Genomic DNA, 17,433 nt, shown 5'->3' on the forward strand with positions numbered 1-17,433 from the left:
AGTACCTGTTCGGGTCCATAGGGAAAATATCAGAGAAAATTAGAAGATTGTTCAATGTAACATGTGTAGTAGTGAAGAAATGTATCCTTCAAGCATGGAAAAGCAAGCACGCCCCCTGCACAGACCATCTCCTTAAAGCACTAACATACATTAACAAATTCAAAGAAACCTGTATAGGAATGACGCCAATAACGAGAAGACCAAAAGACATATGGACTCTGTTTAGAGCATATCTGAATGGAACCCTATCCAATGAAGAGAACTCTGATGGGGAAGAGACTCTGCCCAAGACCAGATAGCACGGAACCCTTCTGATACGGTGAACTCTGTAAATGCGTAAAGGTACCTGATTGCTATCTAGATATACATAATATAGGGTCAATGTGTTGTATGCTTCACAGTAAGTGATAATGTTGAGCAGCTGTGTTGTGATTTGCAAACCAAAAATAAAAGTTTTTTAGAAAAAAACTATAGAAAGTGTGGTTTGTCACAGAGGAGAGAGCGAGCTGTGGATGTTGTCCGGACCAGAGAGGCCGAGGAGCAGAGAGCAGCAGGACCTGAAGCGTAGAGGAGAACAGCATGCTGAGATGCTGGCCCAGTGTTGGTGAGGGACTGCAGCGTGGCTAGGGATCCATGCCTCCAGGGGCGTTGCTAGGGGGGGGCTAAGGGGGCTATAGCCCCTGATCTTTTGGCTGTAGGCCCGGATAGAATCTTAGGAGCTACAGCCAAAAGACTAGCTAGCCCCCAGTCCCAACAGTTCGGACATCAGCTTAGCCCCGGTTCTTTTCCAGACCTAGCAACTCCCCTGCATGCCTCCAAGGAGCCAGAGTGAGGCAGCCTGCATCCTGCTGTTGGTGTCCGGCGAAATGCTTGTTCCCTTGGGACTGGTACCTGTCCCACGGGTGTCTGAGGGGCAGGTGGTGAGACCCTCACCTCAACCCTGTGCATCCAGAGAGACTGCTCATCAATGCAACGCTGCCCAGTGAGTTTCATGTTAGAGGGCCTCCTCACGAGTTGGGCGCTAGTCCTTAAACGCTATTACCAACTCATTTAAGGGCTGATCTGATCACGAGTTGAGCAGAAAGTTTAAGTTTTACCTCCCTTTTGCTGGAGGTAAAAATGTCCACCTACTGCCCGTTTTTCAGCTGTTTTCAGAGCTATTACCACTGACGCATTCACCACTGGCAGTAATAGCGCCCCCATCCCCATTGGGGTCCTATGCACCCAATGGGGAATGGGCAATAACCGCTCAACCGGTACTCATGATCCGGCGCTAATAGCGCCAGACCAAGTAGTGGTAACGCTATTTGCATTGGCGGTATTATCGGCAGGATACCGCCAGACTCGTGGTGAGGCCCAGTGGGAGAGAAACTCGGGAGCGTGCGGTTGATTGGGGCAGAGCAGGAGAAAGACACAGTTTGTAAAGTGGCATGGAAAAGCGAGAGAAAGTTTATAAAGCGGAATGGAAGACGAGAGGAAGCTTGAGAGAGCCGTTTAAAGAAAGCAGAAAGAAGAAAAGGCGCTAGTGGCTCAGAGGGAAAGTAAAGACATTTAAACAGTGTAACAGTGTGCAGAGACACAGGAAGAAAACTAACAGGTGCAAGTGTGCACGTTAAAGAAAGGAAAGTGTGCAAGAGGCACAATACCAATTGAAGGTGCAAGGGTGCACAAGAGAGAAAAAGAAACAAAGGAAGGCAAGAAATGGGTGCAGGAAGCACCTGAATGTGAGAGGTGAAAAGGAAAGAGCAAGGAATAAAGAGAGGGGATACCGATCAGAGTAGTCACGCCTAGGTGAAGCAAAGACCCTGGCGGTTTGGAAAGTCTCTGATTGTACCCCATACATGAAATATGTATGAAATAACTGAATATAAAAGGAATTATACATTCTGACAACAGATATTGTGTTTGAAACCAAGAGGGGCCTGAGCTTGGGGAATGGAAACACTGAGAGGCCTGGCAAAGTGGATTACCAATTATTTTGTCAGAGCTGAACTTGTGTTTGAGTCCAGGAGAAGTGGAATAATTATTGTTATTGATGCTAAAGGAGTTAAAGCTTGGGGAAATGAACTGTGTATATGTCTTTTGATTGTGTTCTGGAACTTGGAAGAGCTAAAGCTTGGGGAAGGGAATCCCAAGGAACTTAGCACATTCCAAAGCCTAAGCCTGTGACAAGAACTACGGAGAAGGTCTGATGAGCAGCCCTTTGTTGACTTAACTCATTTTAGTGAAGCTGACCTCCCCACACATGGTGAGAATGTCACCGGAAAGCAACCTTGGTTTCCTATATTCTGTTAAACCACCATTTTTCCTTTTTGAAGACTTCCTAACACATTCTTGTAAAGAGCGAGGGCAAGCATAGGTTTAGACAAAGAGAGACTATTTATTTGGATTCTCAGACATTGACGGCCTTTAGAAACATCAGTTAAATTAACCATCCCTTTAGAGTTAGGGCCAGCTAGGCATTACACCAACCCAAGAACCTTAGTAAATAAGGGATTTTAAACTAACATATTTGAGTCTGTCTCTCTCTTGATACCATGCCTGTCTCACAGGGGTCAGCAATGAGAGGCAGACACAAAGTTGCAATATTCTTGATAGTCCCCATATATATTGAACATAAAATGGGTTTGGAAAAAGGCCTATCTTGCCCTAACCAAAAGAGAATATCCCAACCTATGAAAATGAAACTAAAATAAGTTAACCTTGTGTCCCAAATGCATCTGACCCGCACACTAATATACAAAATCGAAAGGTACAATTTAAGTTCTATCATCACTTAAATCAAGTTGGGCAAACACCATATATATATATTTTCAACAAAAACAACCCTTGTCTCTAGGATTTAGTTTCCCTTCCCTATAACTGTTTCAGGAAAAAGCATTTGACATACTCTGTTTCAACAAAGTTCCTTTAAGGGAAATTAAAATGACTCTTTCTTGTGTATTTTCCTTAAGAGAACAAACAAATGTTATTTTTACAGTTTGGGTTGAAACATAATGAAAGATAGTATTGTATAGTCTTTTGGATGGCCAAAGCAAAGATGTTCAGTTTTAACAAAGGCTTGATATATATACATTCTTTTTCAACAAAACCTTGGATTTCCTGGTGTACTCCCCTGCAAGGAATATCCTCCTTTTGGCTCACACAAATCCCCCAGTGTACTCTACTGCCAGTTATCTCTTCCAAAGAAGGTTCATCGGAAACTCTGAATATCCTGGTTTACTCTCCTGCCAGGAATATCCCCCTTTTGACTCCCACAGATCCCCTGGTGTACCTGCCAGATATTCAAAAAGGTTTCACTGCCTGATGCTCTTATCAGGTCTCTGCACAATATTCACATTTCTTTTAAATATCACTCAATTGCACCTCCTCTGTGGCTTAACTTTGTTGACTTCATTTAGCACTTGTACTCATTGCCCCCATACTGACATCCCCTATACGAGGGTTTGTTCAAGCTCCTTCTGTCAACCTCTTTTACAATGTCTCTTGGCTATGGCAATTCTTGTTTCAGGCTTCCCCCAACTGACATCTCTTATCAGGAGAATTGCACCATGTTTGCCCTCTTGTTCTCTCTGTAACTCTATCTGGTCGGTATTAAACACGTTCACTTAATTGGCCATGTGTCTTTCGGAATGCCTTGGCGTCACCACTATCAAAGGGCAAACTCACAGTTTTCTCCTGGTGTCTCCGACTCGTGGTTCACTGTAGCTGCAGAGTTTTGATTTGGGTATGACATCCGCAGCTTCTCAGACCCCCTGTCATGCCCTCTGCCAGCTTTGTGGTTCCTTGCCAATACCGTCGCTGCTTTCTGGCTTGACAGCATTGTGGACAACCTGTCTGCGGTTGCCGACACCTTTGCTGAACTGCTCTGGAGCCCATTAACCTTCGTTTGGTTTCCCACCACACTGGTACATTGGGGGTGACGAATGGCAGTCTGGGAGCGCCTTCAGCCTGGTGCACTCTCTCACCTCTACCTTTCTCTGTGGCTGTGCTTCCCGCTCTGCACACTCTGCGGCCTGATCTGGATTCTCCTTCACTTTGCCCTTACCCGTCTGCAGGTGTTTCTCTGATTTAAATGTCCTGCACAGTAGATTAAATGGACAACAACTAGACTGCATGTTAATATTGACATTACTGTTGATCCTCACTGACTCTTTACTCCTCTTCTTCGTCCCAGCACTTAAAGCTTTCTGGGAATTGAAGTCCAAAGGATTACCATAGTATTTTAAGTTCTGGTGTTGCACATTTTTATCTACATAACAATCATCATCAACATCAGATGGCAAAGGAGCTTTAGAGGGGGTATGTGCATGTGAAGGATGAATAAAGATCCACTTAAGAATTTGAACAGATGTAGGTTTTAAGACCTCACAATTAAAGGGTTCTAAATAATGACAGAATGCCATCTGAAACTCTTGGATTAGTGTTTATTCTTCACAGTCAAGGGAAGCATACCGCATTTCGCCTGTCGGAGACATCACCCCCCACAACATTTCCTCCCTCCTGACACCGCCCCCAGTACCAGGATCAGGTAGCAGATACCTTTCCCTGGCCATGCAAGAAGAGTACACCACTGGGGAATTAGAGATGACTCTGCAGAATTCATCACAGCGTCCTGCAGCACTGAAATTGGCTGTGTTGAAGCAGATCAGCTAACCATGCTTCGTGGGATTCTCCGCTTTCACTGTTTCCAAGCCTCACATTCCCTGATTGTGCTCCATGTAGGAGCTCCCACCCTGCTGCTTCATTTTGGTGAGGTTTAGAGGAACTTTCCCCTCCTGAATTGGGCTTGATTTTATTTTACTTAATTCCTTTCTAGCGCCATTGGGCTTTCCTTTCCGGGATACCCTCTCTACCCCCCACCCGCCCTCTGTGCCTCCAGCTCCCCGCCGTCCTTCAGTAGGATTGGATGGCTGAAGCAAGCATGCTAACCGTGTTTCATTGGATTTCTACAGATCCCCCCAGGGCAGCCTTTCCCATGCAACCGGCTAATGGTCAAAGGCAAAGGGCACCTCTCTGGGTGCCTCCATCACCTGTTTGCCTGCATTCACCAGCCAGGTCCCTAACGCTTTATGTAGCAAACTCCTGGTAAGAGACAACAATTTGAATGCCCGGCCAGTTTTGTAGTCTGATCTCTTCACATGTTGCATCTAACTGCATTTTGAGTGTTGCCACCATGTAGAATTCAGCAATTTTTTGAGGATAGCCACTGTTGAATATTTTGAGTATTCCTTCTGTGTCAAACCTAGCTGCTTTTTCAGTTTTAGCCATTGTGTCAAATTCTGCTGCATTTGATTATAACCACTGTGTAATACTCTAGCTTTTGGTTATAGCCAATGTGTAGCCTTTATCTGCACTTATAATTTGGCTGCTTGGTCACCTTTATCTGTATTTTAGGTAGAGCCCTGGGTTAATCTCAGCTGCTTTTGAACATAGCCATGGTGTTATATTTAGCTAAGCTTTGATTTTGCCTCAGAGTTTAAATTCAGCTGCTTTCCGAGTACAACCTCTGTGTCTAAACTAGCTGCATTTTTGGGTATAGCTGCTGTGTTTAACCTAACAGCGCTTGAATTTTGTCAAGTTAAATTCAGCAGCATTGTGAGTGTAGCCTTGCATAAAATTTGGCTGCATTTATGAGTATAGCTACTGTGAAATATCTAGCCACATTTGAGTTCAATTTAGCTGCTCTTTAAGTATAGCCACAGTGTTAAATGTAGCTGCAATTCTGGTTATTGCCACTGTATTGAATTTAGCTGCATTTTGAATATAGCCATTATGTTATATTCAGCTGCATTTTTTAGTACCCCCACTGTCCTATTTAGCTGCATTATTGAGTTTAACCACTGTGTGATATCTAGATGTATTTGAGTACAGCCACTAAGTAGAATCTACCCTTGGCTCATACTCACCCCTTTAAATCTAGCAGGCTTGAGTGTAGCCACTGTTATATTTGCTACACTTTTGAGTACATCCACAATCATATTATATTTAGCTGCATTTTTGAGTACCTCCACTGTGTCATAGTCAGCTGCATTTTTGAGTTTAGCTACTGTTATATTTAGCTGCATTTTTACTATAGCCACTGTGTTATATTTTGCTGCATTTTTTAGTATAGCCACTGTTATATGTATCTGCATTTTGAGTACATCCACTGTGTCATATTCAACTGCATTGTTTAGTATAGTATTGTGTTATAGTTTGCTGCAATTATGAGTTTAGCCACTGTGTTATATTTACCTGCAGTTTAGCATACATAGAAAGTCATATTTAGCTGCATTGTTCAGTACATCATCTGTGTTACATTTAGCTGCATTTTAAGTTTAGCCACTGTGTTATACCTAGATGCATTTTGAATATAGCCACTGAGTAGAATTTAGCCTTGCTTCATTCTTGAAACCTTTCTAAACCTAGCTACCTTGAGTATAGCCACTGCTATATTTAGCTACATTCTTGAGTATAGCCACTGTGTTATATTTAGCTTTATTTCTGAGTATAGCCACCTCGTTATTTTCAGGTGCATTTTAGAGTACCTCCACTGTCATATTTAGCTGAATTTTTGACCCATTCTGTCATATCTAGCTGCATGTTTTAGTATAGCCACCAAGTTTAATTCAGCCACATTATGAATACAGCCACTGTTTAAAATGGAGACGCGCTCTGAATTCACCCCCTTCTAAATTCAGCAGCGTCTACAAAACCAGCCAGGATGCACGGGTACGCATCCCACTCCATGCTTATGGAAGATAGCCGAAGGCATGGCCACCTACCTGCACGCATCTGCTATCACACACTGCTCCACGAAAACATTGTACAACACCTCTGCTATAAGAAGGCAGCTATCCCCCACAACAAGTATTCGGTCTAGCTGCTCACACAGGTCTCCCTGCTCTTGCATACTCACCAGACTACCTTACAGCAGCCATCCCCATGCAAGCTACAGATGTGTAGTTAGCAGGGACGTGGCCACCCGTACCTACCTTCATATTGGCTAAAATGCAAACATGCATTCTAAACTCCTCTGACAAATTTCCCATATTCTGGACTTCGGTCCCCCGAGGGCGTTCATCTAGAGCGTTTTCAGACCATACAAATGGGGAAAGGCGCCATACAAATGACCACTACATTACATAAATAATGATTACCTGTAAACCTACGCAAAAAGCCCTCTTAATATTTCTTAAACCAAAATTCACCAACTAAATGTATGCCTGCAATGTTCATTCTTTTTAACTTAACGGTTAGAATATGCCAATTGACATCTAACTTATTTGCCATGTTAACAACACTGCAGAGTTTAGTACAGGCAATACTTTCCATAGCTTCATCTTTATACTTATAAGATTAGAAATACAGCATTATGTTAGCAGTAATCTAAATTTAAAACAATACCTGAACGTTTGAGAAATGAATCTACACATAATAAACTCATTCCTTCAGTGTACATTGTTTTTAACTTCACAGTTCGAGTGCGCCAACGGGTGTCTAACTACTTTACAATGTTGACTTAACTACAAGATGTTATAATAGGCAATACCACCCATACCTTCTACTTAAAACTATAATATTATAAATACACTTTTTATAATTCAACAACTTACATTTGAAAGAATACTAGCACTACTTATTCATCTTAAAATTGAATAGAATACCTTAATTGTTCACTAAACGTAACAAATTAAACATATACTTGCAGGCTTCACTGTTTTTAATATTACAGTTAGAACACGCCAATGGATGTCTATCAACTTTAAAACATTGACTGGACTGCAAGGTTGGTATCTAAAAATATAATGAACATACACTAGTTTGCATAATATTGATACTGACAATTCCCCTATGAACAAAAAATATGGGCATTTTTTTTTAAATTTAGGAATATGTAAAGGAAACATAGTTGAAATAATGTACAATATATGAGGGTAAAAATAAAAGACACTGGGCCTCATTACGAGTCCGGCGGTAACCGAGCCGGAAAAACGGGCAGGTTACCGCCAGACTCATATTATCATTCCGCATCTGTGATTTCTGGAATCACCAGGGCATTACAACCCCGGTGACCCGGTAATTCCGGAGGCGGAATTCAGTAAATCCCCATTACCATGGAGTCCTATGGGAATGGAGAAGTGGAAACACCGGCACCTTGCTGTAATGGTGCCGGTGTTTCCACGTCCACCTGCACGCGGGTGGTGTTAAACCCGCCAGGTCAGTGACACCTCCCGCCTGCAGAACTCGAGATCAGCCGGTCCGGAAAGAACAGTGGTGGCGGATTTACCACCACCCTTCTTTCCGGACCGGCTGACTTGTAATGAGGCCCACTGTTTGCAAAGATCTCAAAAATATATTCCAGTTCTAATGACAGTTACTTTTCTTTACAGACATACTGGAGGAAAGACACTCCACCCTTGCACTAACTTTGCACGACCAAATCCACAAACGTGCAGCCACAACCATTTCATAAGTGCACTACAGTACCACAACACTCACAACCTTGTGTAAAAATAGTCCCTGCCCCGCAACTAACCATACAGTACCACCCAGCCTACTACATACCCACAATTTTGCAGCTAATTTTACAACACTACAAATAGTATATCATCAGTACCTGGGAAAAGCGGGGTACCGGGCCTGGATTGCGACAAAGCCCAGTGCCCAGTTTTCCTTGGCACTGAGGAGGACAATATGTATGAACCGCTTCACAAAACTACAACCAAATCAACTACATGCTGTGATGAATCCTGCTGAGTCATCACTAAACCCCAGCCTAAAGTCTCCTCCCATGTGGCCAGGGGAAGGCAGCTGCTACCTGATCCTAACCCTGGGGGTTGCAACATGAGGGAGGTTCACATGGCAGGAGACAGTTGTCGAGGGGAAGTGGTGACTCCTCAAGCAAAGACGTGGTTTTCATCCTCTTATGAGGATGAGATGCCCCATGAGGAACAGCTTGCATCTCTTGATTCCAACTCCCCACATTTTCTCATTCTACTTGAGCTTACTTCTGCATGTGAAACTGTCAACCACTCCATCCTCATAAAATAACTCCATGATACCCTAGGTATCTCGCAGCAGGCACTGGAATGACTGACCTCCTTCCTCAGTGGACATCCGTGCCAGGTTATTATGGGCTCTTTCTACTCTGCCACCTCTAGGCTAGACTACTGCAATAGCCTTTTCCTTAATCTACCCTCTTCTTCTCTATGACTCCTCTAGCTAATCCAGAATAGGGCTGCAAGACTTATCCTTGGCCTCAAGCCCAGGCACGGCATCTCTCCAGCCCACAAATCCATCTGCATTATCCACATGGCTGTCTGGGGCCGGGGACCATGCTATCTACAACTAGCTCTCGCTAAATACTCTCCCTCAAGATCTTTATGTTCCTCCGACACCAGGTCTGTGTGTGAAGCGCTTTGTTGAACAGCAAGCAGGTGGCCAATCTCTTTCCTCAGCAGGCTCCCTCTTATGGATCAGCCTCCCCCTTCCTCTTCAAGGCTTTCCTTTTCACCTCCTCCTTCTCTTCCCCCCTCCTCTGCTAAATCTCAAAGTTGCTGAGATTGGTAGCTAGGGCGCTTATGTGTCCTCCCGGGTCCTGGCTTCCCACACCCAATCACCTACAGCCTCCACCACTCCTAGCACTTTGCCTTTGCCTTGGCACCGACTGGCCTACATTACCACAAGCCTACAATTACCTATTTAGTGGAGGTTGGCCAGTCCACCTAGGCACTTAGAGCTGCTCACTCCCTAGCACTGCCCTCCTAATAAACCTAGCACTTACCAACCCACTCCCTCATCCCTTCTCTCTCTCCGCACTTGCACGTTCTGAATGCTCACAAGGCCTAGTAGGTCTGCCTCTATCTTTCATTGTTATTTTAGTTTTTAATTCTCAAGTTCCCTCTCTGTTGCTTTGTGGGTGCTTTGAAACACAATGTATTTGATGTATAAAAACCTTACAAATGCACAGAGAAATAAATGAAAAAAATACCTAAATATCTAATGAAATACTGTCAATAAATGGTTCGCTCTCCTAGAATTACCCAAAGCATAGAATATGAAAACTCTGCTAAGCAGCCTAAAATGGGTACGTTGGGGGTTCAGGAAGTAAATATCACAGCCTATAACTGTTATGATTCTACCTTATATAGAGGTCCAAAACCCAAGGGTAAATCACCAACTCGTTTAACAACCTCCCATAAACTTGACAAACTCTCAGTTCACAATTCAGTTTAAATTAACCAATCATAAAAAGACCAAAAATATTATGGACTTCAAGTCCCCCATAATGCTGGTGGTACTGTGACGAGGATGAGGGATTTGGAGTTGATGAAGTATCATGAGCAGTCTAGTTGTGGTAGCAAGCACCTCAGCTGGACCTTTTCGAAGTAGGAATGAGTTTCAGGTGTGGGAAGAAGAAGCTGACAGTATAGCAGACGTGGCAGCAGGACTATATGCCGGAGACTCTGTTGAGGCAGAGGAAGAACCAGCTGAGGCCAACGTGCGGGAAGAAGCGTGGCCATACAGAGAATGCACAGCTGGAAGCATCTCTGAGGCAGGCTACACCGTGTGGGCATCGGGCTCCCAGTATGCCGTGAACCTCTCCGGTAAAGAAGTTAAACCGGCAACCACACGGAGCTGTCAGCGCTCCCCTGAAGGACTGCACATACTGTGGCAGTCAAACTGGAGCAGGCAGAAGCATAGAGGGACCCGAGGAGATTCACTTCAGAACCCACGAGTCCGAAGGAGATGCCAAGGAAGACCAATGAGTTAGCTTGACGCAGGTGACATTGGGGCGCACTGAAAAAGACTGCTAAGCAGAACTGATCATTTTAAATACCGAATGAATGAATTAAGGCAGACTGGGCGCAACTCTCTTAATAAGGGAAATCAATTAGGAGATCATTGTAATCTGCATTGCCAAAGCAGCAGAAGAGTGATTCCGATTCTAACTGGGCACAACCCTCCCAATAAGAGATACTGATTGGGAGAGCATTGTAACTGCATTCCCAAAACAACAGAACAGTGATTCCAAGGCAGCCAAGGAACAATTCTCCTAATAAGGGATACCGATTGGGAAATAATTGAAACCTACATTGCCAAGGCCGCAGAAGAGTAATACAAAGGCATACAGGTTGCAACTCACCTGATAAAGGATGCCAAATGGGAGATAATTGTAACTCGCTTTGTCAAGGCCGCAGAAAAGTAATACAAGGGCATTTAGGTCGCAACTCACCTAATAAAGTATGCCAATTGGGAGATCACTGTAACCCGCATTGCCAAGGTCGCAGAAGAGTAATACAAGGGCATTGAGGATGCAACTCTGCTGATAAGGGATGCCAATTGGGAGATCATTGCAACCCGTATTGCCAGCAGCAAAGAGGTTGCATACGAATAAATCACAGGTTGCAGGAGAAAAAACCCTCTTATATGAAATGCGAATGGGGAGAAAACTGTAAACCTGCATTGCCTACAGCCAAAAGACAATAAAAGAATAACACAGAAGTCAAGAGACTTTAACGAGAAGCAGTTGTTGTTCCAACCTCCTCACTTATGATCCTGATGTGGAGAGTATTGAAACAATCATTACCACTGAAGATAATTGTCGTAGTAGGGAGTCTTTATCCTGGTAGGCGAATAAACCAGGGAAGGGACCATTAGTAGTTAGTCCTGGCAAGCGAGTATACCAGGAAAGAAGATGATGATGTGATGTACTGTGGTTATAGTAAAATGTGTGTTGGAAAGGAACTTTTTGAATTTTATCACCTTGTCTTGATAAACTGTTGCATTACAGAAAGTGAATTTCAAGTTTTCCTGACTAAAGTGTGTCTTTTGAAGAAGTATGAAATGCTAATATTTGCTTGACTTTTGGAAAGATAACAATTGTCATTGTTTATGAACTTGTGATAAGAAGACCTTTGCTTTGCAAACAAGAAAAGTTCCACAAGACTCAAGGGGTTGATTCCCTTTCCCAAGAGTCTTCCAACTGTATCCAAAAGAGCTTCTGTGCCTTGTAGTTCAAAACAAAAAGTTCCACAAGACATATGGGGTTGATTTCCTTTCCCCAGAGTCGTTCCAACTTTATCAAAAATGGTCTCTTTGTTTTCAATGGTCAAGATAGATCCTTATCTTCGCTTGGTAGACCTGACTTCTAGGCCCTGCGATAAAGAAGGATGGCCTGGACACCTTTTCCAAGCCATCTTGTGGGTCTCAGACCCTTTGTGAGCAGCAGACCCGGTTTCCAGGTACTGCGATGAAGAAGAAAAGCCTAGCTCTCTCCCCCAAGCTGTGCTGAGGGTCGTGACCCTTTCTCTGTACCCCCTCCTTGGTGCACTCTCCTGACAAGTAGGGTACTCAACACTCTCGTTCTCACTGTTTTCTCTCTTTGTCTTCACTTCCACCCACAGCCTTGGTTTACTCTCCTGCCAAGGTCTCTGAGTGTCACTTGTGCATGTAAGCTTCGTATTTCTCTTTTTTACTGCTTGGAGTGCACTTCCCCAGTGTTGGTCCAGACTCCCTTCACTTGGTTAATCTCCCAGTTCTCTTTATCTGGTTTCTCTTCTAGCCACAGCCTTGGTTTACTCCCCTGACAAGGTCTGTGAGTGGCACTTGTATATGTAAAGCTTATATTTCTTCTTATTACTGCTCGGGATATGGTTTCCCAATTTGTGTCCCAGACCCCCTTCACTTGGTTACTCTTCCCGGTGAAGATTCCTTCTGTGCTTCACTTCAGGTCTCATGCCCCTTTTGGGTCTCCCCAACCCTGGGATTACCCACCCAGCAGGGTCTTGGCCGTTACACTCAGGTTGTTCACTGGTCTCTCAGGTGCTTCGCTGGCTTCTCTGGTTCATCAGACACTATCCTGGACTTCCACACGCCTCCTTTGCAGCTCAGTGGTGGTTTATTTGCACTCCAATGTCCTCGGTCACCGGCAGGAAACTTCCCTCTTCTCTGGTCTGCCTTCTGCGTTCCGGGCCTTTGGTGAATGTGTGTCTCTCTCTCTGACACAGTCTGCTTATCTGCTGCCCTGCGCATACCTGGCCACACTCACGGCCCATGCAGTGCCGAAAACAAAGACGACATTGTTCTCTTCCCTCTCTGGTTTTGAATGACAGCTGGCCAATAAAATCATCCGAAAGGCTAGAGAGTATAGGTTTGTTCTTGTCAGTGATCTTCGTTACTAGTGGCCTCTTCCTCCTCCCAGTAGTACTTACTTGTGACGTGTTACAAAAACACACAGGGACTTTAGGAAATGTTGAATTGCAGGGTTTTTGAGGAAAGGTGGGGGGTACAAAGGGATACTGCATTCTCCCGAAATGGTCATTACTCTCAATGGGGTACTCCATCCCCATGAGATCTTCCAGCTGAGCACCACCCCCAGTGGGAATATCGGGTAGCGGCCTCACCACCCTGGCCTCATGGAAAGGGGGTTACACATCTAAAGCAGTGATGACACCTCAGGGATTTGTCACAGTTCCCATAAACCTCAGCATGGGTTCTGGTTTTTCCTATCTTCCATTATGTAGTCATGTTTATTTCCACCTTTCAATATTTCAATCAGTGTCTTTCTTATGAGTTGAGCACTTGGTACTTCAATCCAATTCCAAGAATTTAGCATGTTAATAAATATGTTTCTTACACGTAGTAAATTAGGAGATTTTGGCTGCATTCCCCCGACTGCAACAGTGACTTACCTTAGATCCATTTTCATGTGCGGAACATTTTGTAATGTTCACGCCAACTCCCAAAAGGTAGTGTTCCCTTGCTTGACCGAGTTATATATACACACTGCTTTTTTTCAAAAGTTTTTTACCTGCACTCATATGCAGCGGGTTTCTTGATTTACTTTTATTCTTTCTCCTATACAGAACAATGCTTTGGGACTTTCACTCCAACTCAGTGTGCTTGACTTGGTTTCCTTTCTAGCCTCTTGGATCATCTGTCTGTGCCTCAATCTTTCAACTACCTAGTGTTTCCTGTGTCTTTTTTGTCTACCCATCTCTGAGTGTTGGCAATGCCCCCCCTCTCTCCCACTGACTTGTGGTTCAGGCCATCTCTGCACTTCTTTAGCAGCTCAGCTCTCTCTGCCTCTCTTGTGGTGTCTCACCAGCTTTCCAGCAACCTATTCCCCAAAGCAGCTCTTACTTTGTCTCAACAGCGCTCCAGCAGCACATATCTTGTAGCCTCTATCACAGAGTTTCACCACTTTGATTGTCGAATGGGTCTCACATAGTCACAAATGGCTTCTCACCAGTAACCCAGCAACTTGTACATCTCAGCGTCTCTCATGATGTCTATGCAGTTAAATACAAGCTAACGCATCATAGAGTCTCGTGTATCTTCTCAACAGTGGTTCAGCAAATTGTGCCTCACATGTCTAAAAGCATCTTCTTTCCAGCAGCATAAACTGTTGCCTCCCAACCTCCTTCAATCTGGATTTAGTGTGGATGATAGCCTTCTTTCAAGTGTCAACCTTTTGAGGTGGGAGTCCTTCCTTTATTCAGCCCCTGATGGTTCAATCGTATACATAGTTGTGAAATGCATTTGATTTGTGTCTGACTTATAAAACATCATAGCTACAGTCATAAGAGGGTGGCACATCCCAGCAGGTATTTCTTGCAAATATGGTTGTGCACTGGTATGTGGGGGTTGAGGTTAGTGTTTCGTGCATGTGGCATAAGTGTAGGAATATTACTGCCCTATATACATCAAGTACTGTGTCTCTTCAGCTCTTGCAGTTTCTTATTTTGGAGGAAGGAGAGTGATACTCTATCTGAATTGTAAACTTTGGCAGTAGAATTAACCAAAGCTCCAAAGGGCATAACCATCTCATACATCTGAAGAACATATTGCCAGTTTATCTCGTCCACATCTTCCCCAGATTTAATCTTCTAAGCAAAATCATCCACCAACGTATCCTCTAGCAGAGTATTAATAACATTGTTTTCTAAGCTAGAAAAGTGATTTCTAAATCCATGGCAGCGCCCTTTAACATCTCTACACAGACCCTACACCCTCTGTTAAATGAAATTGACCATGTTACCATGACCCTATGTTGTACTCCACTGAATTCTGCTAAAATCAAATACAAATTGTAATTAAAAAGATAACAATAACATCCAAAATTGCTCATGGCTTATTAGTGCTACTTCTTATAGCAATATAAAAAGAATGCTGAGGAAGCCAGAGGATGTATTCCCTGTTCCCTAGCAGGTATAAATTCCTTTGATTCTTCTATAGGTTCAGCTAGATTTGGAAGAATAGTTCATACCAAAAACCTGCTTGAGACATGTATTTCAGACAGGAAATGGGGCATCAAGGTTAGAGAGCAGTAAGGCTTAGCCTAATAGTTTTATCATGGCTCAGTTTTTAATAAACATGGCTGGGAAACTCAGTTATATGATAGCCTCCATTCTTTGCAGGACTTGAAACCACCCCAATCAAGAAACAGCATTTGATGCCAAGCTACTGGCCATTGACAGCAGTTTGGAACCATCATGTGGTCTGAGAAACTTTTGGCAACAAGAGCTGACAAATAGCTAAAAAGAACCCCTCATTGGATGGTGGGCCTTTGCACAGAAATGGAGGACTGAAAGTCCCCAGCCCCCATACATACACAAGGTCTGTTGGACATTCATCATTTTGTCTATTGAATATTAGTACCCTGTGGGGGCGTGGCTTTGGCCTCCCAGCTAATGAGGCTACCTTCTCTTTCTCCTGCCTGAGAACAGTAGTGTTCCCGGCGTGTGTCTCTGGAATGTCACTAGCCGCCGTGGAAAGGGAGAAGGGACATAAAATGGCCGCCACAATCCATGGCAGCCATCTTATTTTGAAGTTGAGAAACGGCAAACACGTCGTTTTCTCAGCTTAAAAGAAAACACTATTAGTACACTGCTACAACGTGCCGGGGTACTAACGTCAATATTAACCTCACAGGGGAGGGTGGAATTATCGGGCCAGGTAATGCCTCAGGCTATTGTTAAAGCCCTCAGTTTGCTCAGGCTTCTATATGGCCCGGGGAAATAAATGGCCAGTAATGTCCCCCCTGCTCGGGTAATGTTGCTTAAATAATCAGTGACTGGGGAAATAAGAGGAGCATTTCCAGCCAGGTTAGATCCTGGTGCAAGCACACATAACCAATGCAACGAAAATCTTTTTGTGTTGTTTGTCTATGAAACCTCCTCTTGCAGAGGGTAAAGACCTTTCAGGCATAGCATTTCCCAAAGGAGAAACCCTGGCCAGCTCAGAATGTGGACTCCATGATATATATTCTTAGGGTACAAATTGTAAGGATTTCAATAATTTATTCTGGTCATGTTTTATATGGGTGTATGATATGCTTGCGTCGGTTCTGTTTGCCAACATGTTGTGGATCTCTATCACCAAAATTGAATAAAATTGAATTACTTAAAAAAGTCAACATGTATAAACATCACTTTGTATTATTAAAATGAGCAATGTAAAACATAAAAACTGTTACATAGTATAAAAGATACATATTATAATTTTCTTTGCGACTCTGATAAAACTAACCTTAGAATAAAATACACATTAAAAGTGTGCATTTGGTAGCTTTTTATTTCGTAGATTTATACAGTTTATTACATAACCTGAGATAGTGAGATTATATTTATGATAAAGGATTTCATTGTTCAGATTGCACCGTTTAAAAAAAAAAATCCTATCTGGCTAAACACTACACTCCGCAAAAAAAACACCCTCCTGACTACCTGACCAAAGATTACACAACAATGGCAGAACGTTCCACAGCTACTCCCCCTGGCCCACTGACAAAGGGTGTCCTTTAGGGTCATCAAATTTATCATTTGTTGTTAGATTCATGAGCATGTAAATGCCATAGGCCAAGATCCACAATAAAACAAACGATGACACCAAGGCCATCCAGATGGCAGCGGAGAAGAATCCGGTGCAGTCTGTTGAATAGGAAAACAGACTATCTTTAACGTTGAATCCCTGGATCTGCAAGGGAGAAAAACAGTACAATAAGACATATGGAAGAACCTCTGAGAGCGATAAAATGTAACAGTCTGGTGCAGAGTTTCAAGTTGGAGTGGTGCGAGCGGATAATAAAGGTGGCACTCCGCAATTATCTGTTAGGGTACAGCGTAAATCTGACAGCAGACGGCCTAGAGATAATACATTTAACCAGATCATTGAAAAACAGTATAATTGAAAACAGATTCCCAGACACAGCACAAACCTAAACTAATGCATAGAATACCAGAAGCAACAATAATGTTATCTGTTTACTACTACACACAAAGCCTTATAAGAGGTGGCGGTGTCCTTGCACCTTGGAAAGAAAAAAAATGAGAGGATCCCTCATAATTTACAATTCTTCAAGGCGTTTTTTCAATATCATTTTTACAATATTTTGGAAAGGAAAAATGCACAGGACAAATGGTTTCCATGTAAACAAAGGTAAGT

The 17,433-nt window shown here is 43.3% G+C and overlaps 1 protein-coding gene across 2 annotated transcripts in view; it reads right to left on the reverse strand.

Moving 5' to 3' along the window:
• Positions 1-16,545: 16,545 nt before the first annotated feature.
• LOC138513937 (V-type proton ATPase subunit S1-like) overlaps positions 16,546-17,433 on the reverse strand; it is a 645,312-nt gene continuing 644,424 nt past the window's right edge. For both annotated transcript variants that reach the window (XM_069629102.1, XM_069629103.1), the window contains exon 10: positions 16,546-16,965. In XM_069629102.1, coding sequence (XP_069485203.1) covers positions 16,756-16,965 — 210 coding nt within the window. In that variant the 3' untranslated portion in view covers positions 16,546-16,755. The remainder of the gene's footprint in view (positions 16,966-17,433) is intronic.

The sequence above is a fragment of the Ambystoma mexicanum genome, chromosome 12, assembly GCF_040938575.1.
Source record: "Ambystoma mexicanum isolate Mex_15411 chromosome 12, UKY_AmexF1_1, whole genome shotgun sequence".
NCBI lineage: Eukaryota > Metazoa > Chordata > Amphibia > Caudata > Ambystomatidae > Ambystoma > Ambystoma mexicanum.